We start from the raw sequence: 13,680 nt of genomic DNA on the forward strand, positions 1-13,680 counted from the left end.
TTCTACCCTAAATTACCTTTGAAGTACATCCAAATGACACCCAGTATATATCTCGTTCGTTTACCTGAAAAAAATATAACAGATAATAATACCAATGTCGATACCAAACTGGTATTTCTAAACAGAAGGCACTAGAAAAATCTGTAGCGAGAATGATATCGTAATCGTAATTAGAATGACCTAAAAAGTGACCTATTTTTTACTTATTTAATACTGACACACTTACTTAAGCTTCGGTAAATGTGTCAGCGTCGTAGTTCCAGGATGATAATGTTTAATCTCATGTTCGTATATCATCAATGACTCATTCATTTTAGTTTATCCCTACCTGCATCGCATTATCCCATAACATATAGTCTAAAGGGTATGACTAACAAAGTAGTTCAATCGCCAGTTTCGCACATTTATCATTAATTGCAACAATGCCATTCAAACAATGAAATCACTTATGTTATATTATTTTTGGTGGATAAGTCTAGCATTTCTATCCTTAGACTCAAGACAATACAAAACAATACAACTGTTAACTGTAATATATTTTTATCGCAAATTTCAATCGTTGGGATAAAAGGTCTAGTGGGGCTGTTGTGTCTATGTTCATTTGTAAAGGGGTAACAGTTGTTAGAAATCATCATGATACGATACTATGGCTTAAATTAGACAGGTTGTTGTTTGGTCTAGAATATGATATTTACTTAGCAGGGGTGTTTGTTCGCTAATGGTTCATTCAGTTTCTTTTGTTAGGTGACCACTATTTTGATGTTGCTCAGAATTTTACTGTTTGTCTTTCAATGAGTGGTCTGACCATAAACCTATTGCGTTTTGTATACCCACTTCAAATGCGTAATCATGTTGTAGCGCTATTTTGGATACCGCTTATTTTCCCGACCAATGGATGACATGTATTATTGTGCCTATTTTTAAGGAATATGGCCCCAGTGAGGTCAATTATTATCGAGGCATAACCGTTGTATGCTGTTTTTCTAAGTATGGCTGAATTTTAAAAAAACGAGTCACTGATTAAGTTGAAAGTAATGATGTCATAAGTGATTTAAAATTTCGCTTTCGGAAGGGAATGTCTACAGTGGATGCTATTTTTGTTCTTAATGCTGTAATACAATTATTAAACGAAAATAAGCGAGCAGCATGTGCATGTATTTATTTTAAAAAAGCCTTTGATAGTATTTATAGAAATGGGTTATGGCTCAACTTGTAGACTTTAGGTTTTCACGGAAAAAACTTTTTACATTAATAAAAATATGTACGAAAAGGTCAAAGTTCATGTAAGATGCTGCAATTCTTACTCGGACTTCTTTGAATGTTCTGTTGATTTCAAACAGGGCAAAGATATGTCGCCTTTACTTTTTTCTAGGTTTTTGGAAGATTTAGAAATGTATTTGATAGATAGGTCGCTGTGGACATGGTTATACGAGCATTTGGGATACATGTTGAGGATCTGATCTTTTATACAGATCCAAAAAATGGAAAATATATGTAAACCTTGATAAGGGTAAAGTTTTGTTTTAGAAAAAGAGGTCCTGCCAAAAATAATGAGGAATGGTTAAATGATGATAATACCCTAGAAGTTGTAGATGATTTTAATTACTTAGGTACTGTACACAGCTGGTAAAGGATTAAAGGGGCTAAACAAATTGTTAGTAAATGTAAAACCTGTTGTTTTTTAAGCCATGTACGGTGTGTCAGTTGTTTGATGCCTTTGGTTAGCAATATTAGATCACGAATGTGAGATATGGGAATTTAGTCAGAATAAGGAAGTAGAACAAATACATTTAAAATTCTGTAAAACATTGTTACACGTCAAAACATTAATATATACACCAACTGTGAATGGCGAGCTAACCATTGTATATGAATAGATATGTTAGGATTATTAAAATTTGGTGTTAAATACTAGAATCTAAATATATAAATGCGCAAAAACTATACGAAAATATGTTATTTGATAATTCTCGAGGACAGGGTAATGGGGTATCTAATGTTAAGAATGTATAAGACAATGTATTTTTCTCAGAAATCTAGAATAACTCAATTAATATAAACTTGAAGTATTTCCATGTCCTTTTAAAACAAAGGCTGCTAGATCAGTTCATGCAAGTATGGTTAAACTCGTACAGATAGCATAACTAAGTCTATCCTCACACTCCTTACACATTACTTTATTACCTTGTTTTCATTATCACTCACTATATGTACTTAATATTTATATATAGATACCTTCTGTCAACACATAACACATAATACACGAAAATGAATTGTTAAAATGTTAACATTAACCTCATTTTGACTTGACATCAACAAACTATTTTCGTTGGATTGTTAACACGTGTTAGAGGAATCAAGTTTACTCTTAAATCATTAAAGATTTGGTCATACCAGTGTAAAACACATGTAATAATGTGTTCCACCTTAATTTAAATTACAAACTTTGCAATATTTGTCATTTTAAGGTTCCATATTTTAAAGTCGTAATGATCTCAATTGTACGTATTAATATCTACGTTTCATTTAATCAAAACAGCAAGCTAAGCTTCGTAAGCATACATCGATCTTTTTTTGACTTGTACCGATCCAATTTCGGGTCTTCTTAAAAGGTTCGCTCTAGGATCAAACTGAAATTCTGCCATTGGGGTCAGTAGGAATGATAAAGAAAACTCTACTCCTAGGTATGCAATATAATGAACAGCGGATAATGGATGGCCGTCATTTCCTATTTTACATCAACTGTGTTTAAACGTTTTTTAACCATTATATTTTTTTTATTATATCTCATCTTTAGTAAGCTCTAATCGGTTTTGTATATACGCATTAAACATAATCGATAAAATAGTGGTAACATGATTGGCATAACAGTTTGGTCGGGCTGGATGAAACATAACCTATCGTCTATAGTCTATCCGATCCTCGACTTGTGTTTAGATTTTTGACACTGTTATTAAGATGCACTCTTACTCCAAGATAAGATTTACCACAGTTAATAAAATTGTTTTAATATTCCAAAAAGGATGAATAAATGTCGTAAACAATGGTTCTTATGACGGATACATGGTTTATTTTGAAAGAAAGGATCATTTGACACGATATTTCTACCTTATGAGACTATAGTAGACCACAGTAAATCCTTTAGCATTTACCAGTAATTTATTATTATTGCGCTTTCTGGTATTAAATACCCGATAACAATCTTGTTATCAGTAATTAATATTTTTCATAAATACATAATTTAGTAAGAAGTTAAAGGTTTATCAGTAAAATTGATGTTTGTTATACATGTGTATGTATTGATTTTGAATTCGAGTGTCACTTTAAAAACGTCTTCCTCCATTGTTAAGTGTATGAAGCATATTTTAGTTGGCCAATAACCTGGTAGCAATATTAATGTTATATAACAGCTACCTCTATATAAGTACTTAAAAAGTTCCAAACATTCATATTCAGATAGAGAGTATGACGCATCATATCAGCCACATTAATATATTAGTTTCTATTAATCGAATTTCTAACACTGATATAACTTCGAATCATATTAGACAATGTTATAATACCTTGAAACTTTCATCTCTTCGGAAAAAATCAATATTTAAAAAAAAAAAAATATTCAGGGCCGTTATAATTTAAGACTTCGTTATAACTAAAAGTATACATGTTTTAAAACACGCTGTACTTCACATTTTATCGTACAACGTGAGAAATATCAATTTTCGCAATTTATGAACTGGAAACTCAGTAAAAGTTACATTTTGGACACTGTCAAAAATGGTCGACGCCCTCCTGTACGCCGACAGGAGGCTGCCGCATTAGTTTACCAAACATTTTATCAAATTGATTGTGTTTGATTGACACATTAACATGGCTTTTAATAAATAAATAATCATTTTTTGAATAGATAAACATAGAAAAATGAAAAAACAACAACAATGTTTTGTTTTTTGTTATTCTCAGTTATTTTTCTAACTCCTGTTTTAAACTTTTCTTAATTCATCTATGATCCGAATAGTCATTGTTAATGCACGGTTGTATTTTCAAATTGAACTGGGCATGAATACATGACCAAACTTAAATGGTTGCCATTTACTGAGATTAACATTTGATTAAAAACTGTTTTGTTAGGATTTAGAGATTGTTTTTGATACATGGATACAAAACAATCCCCTCACTGTCAGAGGTCAGTGTGATTCGTCGTTTTCCAGATAACAAGTGAAGACCCAGCTTGAACGTTGACAAACATTGAGGCGATGTATGGTACTTTTTGTTTATCAGTTAACTGTTGTGTGAATTTCTGGGAAATTCGTATTATAACGTCATACAGTTTTAAAATATATTTGATAGATGATGTAACATGGAGTATATCTTCAAACAGTTGTTTTCGTCTGTAATTTTGTACGTAAATATTCGCTTATTTAGCTTAAAGAAAAGGGTTAAAAACGGGATTACCGTTGTCAAAAAAAACCGGTAAATTGTGTCTTATTCCATAAGTATCTTTATGCAAACATTTGAAACCTTTTTAAAATTCAAATTGTTATTTTTGGGAAACATTTCCTGATTCAAAGGTGAGAAACTTAGGTTTGATCAAGGGGAAGTAACTTCAATTGAATTTTAAAGTAATTCTTAAAGTTGAATTTTTCACTCGTTAGTGTGCATTGAAAATATTTTCACCGTTGTCATTTCGTTAATAGTACCTCCTAGTTCATCTAAAAGCATGAAAAATAAATATAACATGAGCTTGAACAGACATTATTCCAGTCTATTGGCTGGTGCTTTCAACGATTAAACAATAAACAGTACAGATAAAAAATAGTATATACCACTTTTGCCGCTACTACCCAAATAAATATGACAAACTACATTGGAACCGTTATCAATAACACCGTCGCCTTGCCTTGTCATTCGTACAAGATGGTTAGGTATATCCTCTGGCACGACCTTCGGACGAGAGTGCCTAACGGGTGGAAAGGGATATGTTTAAAGAACCTTTGTTTTGACCCAATAAAGTATACAAAACGAAAAATGCCATTTTAACACCCAACTTAAAAACAATATTATAATGTTATCAATTTGGTGATTTTATATTGGCCTAGTTAATTGTCCGAGGTTAGTTGTATTTGCCTGAGCCCCGAAGGCAAATACAGCTGACCGAGGACAAATAACTGGGCCAATATGAAATTACCTAATTAATAAGTATTTTACTAATTAACTATTACCATTTTGTTATAAAAACATACCTATAACGTACTTTAAGTTCACCTTGAAACCGTGTTTATCCCTTATTCAGTCATGCTATCTGCTTTTCTAGACTTGACTTTGCTAATTTTGCATGCCTCCTTAAAGTGACATTGCACATACTAATAATTAAAACAGTATAAATTGTAAGGAAGCATGTCTTTTCGACTTAGTTTCGTAAATCGTCTGCCAAAACGTCAAATGTTTTACCTTCGTCGTCCATTTTGTCGATGTACAACTTCATAATTGTCGTAAAATCCAACGGGTTAAATACAACTGTAATTTCAAACCGTACAAAGTGGTTCAACCATTCAATAGGTTCAAGTATTCCAAATAGGTTTATACGAAAAAATATCTCATATATGGCGAGTTTCGACAGCCAAAGAAAATGGCTCAAATCCTGTATTAGGCGAGTTTTGTAGCCAACCAAAACGGAGGAAACTTATATTAGCCGAGTTTTGTTGATATTGGCCGAGTTTGGTCGGTATTGAGCGAGTTGTGGCATATATTGTCTTCAATTGTCTGGTATTGGTACCGCAATTGTCTCTGTATCATATCAAATACGTTATAGTTGTTTAATAATGGAAAATATACATCATTGGTTTCTTAAACTCCCCTCGCCAATAAGCGAAACGGATGAAGCTTCATATATACTTTGAACGTGCAAAGGATTTGATGAAGTTTTAGTTAATTTGATAATAGGTTTCCGTAGATAAAGTACATAGTTGTTGAATCAGCCGGCACGTAGGAGCTGGGCCGCAATATTCTTGCTCGTAACGGCAATGGGGCCGCGAATATATGAAACCGATTTTCAAATAAAACAACTCTAATATAGATTAATATCAGTCTGACACGATATTGAATAGACAGATCGCCGTCTAGTTAATCAGCGTGTGAATGGCGTGAAAACAGGCGGATTATTAAAGACGGGTAAGTGGAAGAAGAGGCAATAAGACAATACTTCTTTGTCTCGTTTTTGATGTTTCTACTCTAGCTGAATATTCGATAAAGTGTGCATATTCATGAATTAAACGTGTTTGGTTTATTGTGACTATTTATAACTGTTTGTATTTGCTACATAAATAGAATATACTAGTATAACACATGTGCTGGTTCAGTAGTAACATTACCCGTACCACACATATGAGAACACGATATTGAAGTACAAACTCAAAATTGCACAAACTACAATCTGACGTGGTAAAACAAAACATAATTCCTTGATAGTGAAGTTCCATGCAAATATTAAATAATTCAATTAAAGCATAAATGTATCACTTAAAACTCTCGTTACTGTCTCCATAACCCTGTTAATGGTCATAAAGACTCTTAAGAGAAAATATGCTTATACTGTATCGTTCATATAAAGTTATTGCTCTCTCCTATCAATAAAGGACTTCAAGCTAAAGGTAAGTCTTATTTGTCATAAAATAATTCAACAAAACAATAAAGTTCACACTATAAACCATCGGAACAATTATAGGTATGAAAGGTTTATTTATACAGGTATGTACAGAATTAGTGAAATGCAATACATTTCTTGCCAAAAATGACAAACAAAGCAGTTTGGTTAATTTAAGGTTATAAACTACGAATACATTTTGATGTAAATTTCATTGCAAAACGGCAACACATTAGTTTGGAAATAAGCTATTACTTTCGTTTCACGTATATGACAACTATTCATTTCCTTAAAGTTCAGTTCAAAACCAATTGATTTCAACAATTAAAGCAATATCGCGTACCTTTTAAGAAAGTTCCCTCACTTTGGAGTATAGCACAGTTAATTTTCCAAGGAATTCATGTTGCATCAGGCCGGAGACAGCAGAAAATATTGTATCTCTGAGATATTTAATGGGGAGGAGGGCTCTGTGATTGCAGGTATTGGACTACAGTGAAAATATTATAACTATTAACTGTGAACTTCACGTAGACTTTAACAAGAGGTTGCATTATCAATTGTGAATACACAGAGGGCATCCTGGACCATATCCTGGTATTTAGCATTTAGTTATAACGTATTTGTCTATTAAAAACCATGATATATGTTCAGCCCCTTTAACAATGAAAACTTTCTGGTATACCAATTAATAAACTTTTGGTACAACATGGTAATAAAGGTGTCATATTTGTGAATGTGGCTACATTTTACATTATTTACGAATTAACATTCATTTAATTGAAAATTAAATTTAATAGAATTTTCAAAGTTTAGTAAAACTAGCTGTTATTTTTTAATTAAAAGACTTTATCGGAAACACACGTGTCTTTAAGACCAAATATGTTTGATAAATGTTAATTTTATGATTTAAAGCAATATATTTCAGCAGTAACGAAGATTTTTAAGTTAGCCTGACATTATTTCAGGACAAATGTAACATTACAAAAAATCCTAACGAGAGAACATCGAAGAGAATCTGCTTTAAGTAAACATTATGTTTTCTTTGTGTTAATGATAAAAAACACGTATTTAGAAGACATGCATATAGCCTAAAAACAAGTGTTGAGAGAAAGGTCAGGTGTTTTTACCAAGCATAATTATCTTTTATATTTGATTAAATAAGGTTGTTGTTTTTATTTCAGATGAATCATTGACAAAATATTAACCGTTAGACTATATTATCGTTATTACGTTGAGACCATTTTAACCCTTTGAATAAATAAACGTTCGTTACTAAAATTAGTTCGAACTTTTCCCCAAAGAAATTTATACTGATAATTAAATACATCACAACTATAAATTAACTAAACTTGCTTGTATCATTTGTATTATTATGTTGCTTTTTATTTCCAGAATAAATATGTGAACAATATGATGACAAAATATATTGTTTTACAGATATTCATGTATAAATCGTCTTATTTCCCTTATATATATCAATGATATTTTACATAAAATTCAATCGCCCATTAGTCTTTTTGCGGACTACACTAACTTAAATAGTGTTGTAGATTACCCTTCCGTTGCTACCCAGCAATTCAATGCTAAAATGGAAAGTATTCGCACGTAGGCTTAAAGTTGGCTTGTATTATTTAATCCAACAAAACACAGACATTTCTTTTCTCTCAACAACCTTTTTTCAAGAATAACGTTTAAATAGCAGAAGTTACAGCACATTCGGTGACACACAACCTAGAAGGTTCATTCAAATGCGTCCAGGATCGGAAAACACTTTGAGTGCTTTACACAACATTCATTAGACCTTTGTTAAAATATGCAAATGTTGTCTGAGATAATTTTACTCATACTAAAGGAGACGACCTACGGGAAGTATAACACGAGGTAGCACGAATTATCTCCGCCGCAACACGACTTGTCTCTATATCAAACTTGTATACCTAAACGGGACATGAATCTCTAAAAGAAAAGAAGGCCTAACCTTATTCTACAAAATGTTTCATTCTCTTACACCTACGTTCTTTCCTACAACACCATCCATTTTTATTTCTTTTTAATTATAATATGTATTAAAGTGAACATTATTGTATTTAATTAACAAGGTTATTATATCAATAGTGTTAGACATAAAATGTATATAATACCGTATATAATACCATTTATACACTACTAGAAAAGATTATGATACCATTATTTCAATGATGACACGATGAATAAATCATATAACCATGTCTGAATTTCTGAAACAAGCTTCATTGAATGGATTGAAGAAAACGTACTTTATTAACTTAAAAGCATTTCTACTTACTGCAACGACACATCATACATTTTTATTTCTTAAAATTACACAGAAAGTTGTTAAAATTCACTATACAAAAACCCTTTAAAAAACAACAACTGGTGTTTGACTGCTCTTCCCCAATATATTTTGTTTGGACAATGCATACCTCGCACAGGATTTGTAATTAAATAGATGATTTAATGATGTGCTAACTAATAAAGTGTCACAAATTCGTGTAACGTAGGTTTTCTGGTGATAATTTTGGCTGTTATCTTTCAGATTATTTACCTTGTAAAGTGTTTGAGTGTTGCATTATATTTTGATGATATGGCGTAAAAAGCATTCGGAGCTCCTCGGCCATATTTATCAAATTTCATAATTCAAGATTTATTGCGATATCGAAAACAAACTCGGATGTATATGGAAGGTTTACAATGTCGGAAACCGGTACAGTTTAACTACGCTGCAAGTAGAACGCGTAGAAATTCAATTTTCTAGCCAGGATTCAAACTCTAAACTTTCTGAAAATACCTTCTATACAGAATTATGTTAGTTCGAATCCCTGCTTTGTTACATATATTTTCTGTAAATGTTACACCCTGCAAACTGAGCTATTCAATTTATATCTATACTATTTATTTGTGTTTCATTTTAATTGTCAGTTCAGAAGCAAAACTATTTGTATAATACAACATTGGTTTAAAATGTCGATATTAAAGTCATTAAACTAGCAACGAGTTTATTTAAAGTTTGTATTCCCCAATACACATGAAATCATCTTTCTGTCTGACATCAATATTTGACAGAATAAAGCTCCATAGGTAAACAACAGCAATATATGAAAGAGATTTTGCAAGAAAGTCTCATTTGCACGAAAAAAACCTTCGTGAAATACCATGTATTTTAAAAAAAAAACCTACCTACCCTACCTTGTAGGTTTTGGGATGTTACACTAAACAAACAATTATTTTTAGGCCTATTTAGAAAAATGTCTGTATATTTTTTCAATCTTTGCTAGGTTCATTATTCGTTGTTCTTTGTTGTTGTGATTTTAAACGATTAATATGGAACCACTGTTCATTGCGTACGAGATTATATGTACCCATGTTTTAATCAAGGAGCAATACCCTTATACAAGTAATAAGTAAAACATTTGTTTGATAAATATTGAAACGTTGCATTTAAGTTTGTTTTAAAGGTATTACTTCATGAGCGTAAGGAACAATAGTAATAGCATACTGAGTTTAAATAGGTATCTTTACTTTAAAGAGTGAAGTAAGTAATGCATCGCATATAAACACCATTAAACAATGGTAATCAATAAATTTCTACATGTTTCAAGTTTTAAGTTTGATGGACAATATCGACAATACATATTTTTCTAGAAGCAAATCATATGGTTTGAGATGTACACAAATTGTAAAGGTGACAAAGACAAATATAACAAATAACCGGTTAGGCACATTCGTTTTACATTGTTAACATATGCGATTTTAACATGCAACATAGGTTGACCTTCCAAACTCTATTTCGAATTTTATTATTTTAATTTACATAAAGGTACTCTTGAAACGGAAATAATCTCTTAGATTGTTTATACTATTCTTGCTTAGGTTGTGAATGAATGGTTTCCATCAAATCTGTTCATATTGATCATAAAGTCGTTGTAAAAATGATGAAAAACATTATTGATCAATGTGATCAAAATATTAAACATAGTTTGACCTAACAGTGTCTAGCCAATTCGTTGCATGTTTGTTGTTGTTATCCGTATTTGATGAAACAATTCCAGTAGAACAGTACGAAGAAGTGCGACAACACCGTAGAGCGATGCTTCCTAATATTTTATTAATCTTTATACGTAAAATGATATGTACTTATTGACTAATTAGCCCTTAAATATGATCTGATCATTACTGGTAGAAATTAATATTACTGGTCAAAAGTAGATTGTGTCCAACTGAATAGCAGTTTACTTTTTTAAATATGCTTTACATTTTTAGGAAATTAAGCCATCAGCCGTAACTGACATTAATCAGATGAATCGGTAGATATAAACAGAGGCTTCAAAGGAAGGCAAAATACAGGTATAATATTGACCACTGTCTCGCATTTAGCATAAAGTTTTGTTAATACATACGAATAACCTTTAAACATAATCTTACGCACTAGGCACCAGGTGTTTGCAATGACGTTTCGTGTAATTATAGAATTTCATAAACTCACTATTCACCATTTAAGTTTATGATTTAAAAGGAAACTTAATTAAATTAAACAATTCCTGATTTAAGAAACTTTTTTTCAGCGTTTAATCCATGTTACCAACAGGAACTCTTAACGCAAACGTGATAATTGTTTAAATATATAATTGAAACTAATGCGGGTCCCGTTAAAAGTATAAACTAAATAATTATGAAGCTAAACCCGAGTACATTTACAAGCTAACTTCAAAATATTCAACAGTCAGACTTACCTTGAAACATGTTCAGCCTGTGTTTGTCTGATGTGATATTTTTATAACCTGAAAGCGTTATAAAAATATATTTAAAAAGCTTTTGTAAATATTCTAAGTAATACAATATATAATGTACAGCATTACAAGGCCTGACGACCAAACATTTAACTATGAAATACAGTAAATTATGACTTAATGTTTGTCATAAGTCATTTAAATGTGTCAATCAGTTGCCAAAGATGATGCACTAAGACTTTAAAAAATACATGTGTCATCTGGTTATCTCCCTTTGAAGCAATACGCAAGTACAACTAGTTAATAGATTGGCAAGTTTATTAAACAAATCATTATTTTTTTACTCATTTAACATTGATTATGTTACCGGATATCAGTTGATGGCAAACCACACTTCAGCATGTGTTGGTCTACTTCAATAAATTAAACACAATGTATGCTTTGTTGAGACTGTTTCGTATAAATCAGTTTTAAGACATTTGTAATTTCATCTTTATTTGAACTATAAACTCATGCATTAAACAAATTAATGTTTATCCTTATTGACTGATGATATTGCTGCAAAGGCTATATTTATCAAACAAGCCAGCATTTGTATTTATAAATCAAAGAGTTGCATTATAGATTATTCAGCAACATTCCGTCATTACAATAACTACATTTACCTGAAATTTCTAGTTGTGTTATCAAGCAATAAGCTATATTAACTCACTCCAAACTTGTGTCTTTGGATTGTTTCAGCATAACAACACCCAGAAAATATATTCTATCATTTTAAAAAGCTTTAAAACAAAACACCCCAAGGCATATTACTTACTAATACAAATATAACAGATCCGACACAAACTGCGATATAGTCCTAAGCTGCACTGATATCAACACGGAAGTAAACGCAACCATGGTGAAATATTGATTTCACATGAGACTTTAAGGTGACACGTTAACATCGTCAGCGTAAGCTTCATGAAATCCAAGCAATATTTCTTACAAACTAAGAAAACGTACAACACTGCGAGCGACGAATATATTGTGATGACACAAAACAGGGTACAAAATAACATACACAGCTTGAAATTTGATAACGTAAGCAAGGACTATTCTCGAAAAACAAACTATATAGCAACAAAAATGAGATTACGAACCTGGCCCACTCGCACACACACACATACACACACACACACACACACACACACACACACACATATATATATATATATATATATATATATATATATATATATATATATATATATATATATATATAAAACAATAATAACAATAATAAACACTTTCTTGGGATTCATATGTAATAAGTGACGCGTGAAATTAAACAATCATTTTAAAACATTGAATATTTATTTCAAAAACTACAGAAACAAAACCGGTAGCCAATTATTTAAACATAACTAAAGTTGAATTGGTAATTCGATGTCACCGCGAATAGACTCGCTAGAACTTATTTCGAACTAATCCCTATTCTAATTACATCCCAATTCACTCAACCGTATGTTCCGGTTTGTTATAAAATTTCCGTAAGGAAAAAAGTACTCATCTTCGTTGTAACTTTAGAATTAATTAATTACATTTCATAAAACGATAATTTCGGATGAAAAACACAGTTATAGAAGTTAATGAACACTTAATTATTTAAACACAATAAGCTACTGGAACGTATTAAAAGCAAAAAGCAGTTATATGGAATCAGCAAAAATGATAGCAACATTTGAATTCAGAACTCAGACAAAAAATGGTATGCTTTTGGCAACAAAAACAACACCAACAACAACAACTACAATATTGTAGAAATTCTTAATTTTACTATGTGCACAATCCGATTGTTCGTGTATCTGTCTGAAAAAATAATACAGGAAAACAGTAAGTTGAAATAAAGCGTTTCTTGTCTTTTCGTAATATGCAGAGTTAACGACATCTTAGTACTTCACTTTCTGTTTTATAGCTGGTTGTACACATGAACAGCTTTAAAAGTTTAAAACACTATCTTGAATGTCAAGATAAAAATCCTATAAGTAACTTTTCCCCCCATTCCCAACCCCACCCCTTTACCCGCCCAAACCCGATTGTGTATTTGTCATTATTCTTACTTATCGTGTTTCTGTTATGATCGAACAGCTCAGTTTGTATTTCTGTTATAAAGCATGATCCGTGCAAGCTTTTGTCACCACTTATAGCCCCAACTGGGCATACACCAATAAGCAATACACAGGACAATTGGCACCCTGCTGTGACACCAGAGAAAATGATGCTTATATATAAATTAATATGCAATGCATT

General features: G+C 31.5%; 1 protein-coding gene across 5 annotated transcripts in view; it reads right to left on the bottom strand.

The window, feature by feature from the left end:
* Positions 1-13,680, bottom strand: part of LOC128234636 (uncharacterized) — a 108,765-nt gene that overhangs the window by 26,123 nt on the left and 68,962 nt on the right. For 2 of the 5 annotated variants that reach the window (XM_052949000.1, XM_052949001.1), the window contains exon 2: positions 17-64. In XM_052949000.1, the coding sequence (XP_052804960.1) occupies positions 17-29 (13 nt within the window). In that variant the 5' untranslated portion in view covers positions 30-64. The other 3 variants (XM_052948997.1, XM_052948999.1, XM_052948998.1) reach the window with 3 other exon arrangements.

The sequence above is a fragment of the Mya arenaria genome, chromosome 5 (assembly GCF_026914265.1).
Source record: "Mya arenaria isolate MELC-2E11 chromosome 5, ASM2691426v1".
Taxonomy (NCBI): Eukaryota; Metazoa; Mollusca; class Bivalvia; order Myida; family Myidae; genus Mya; species Mya arenaria.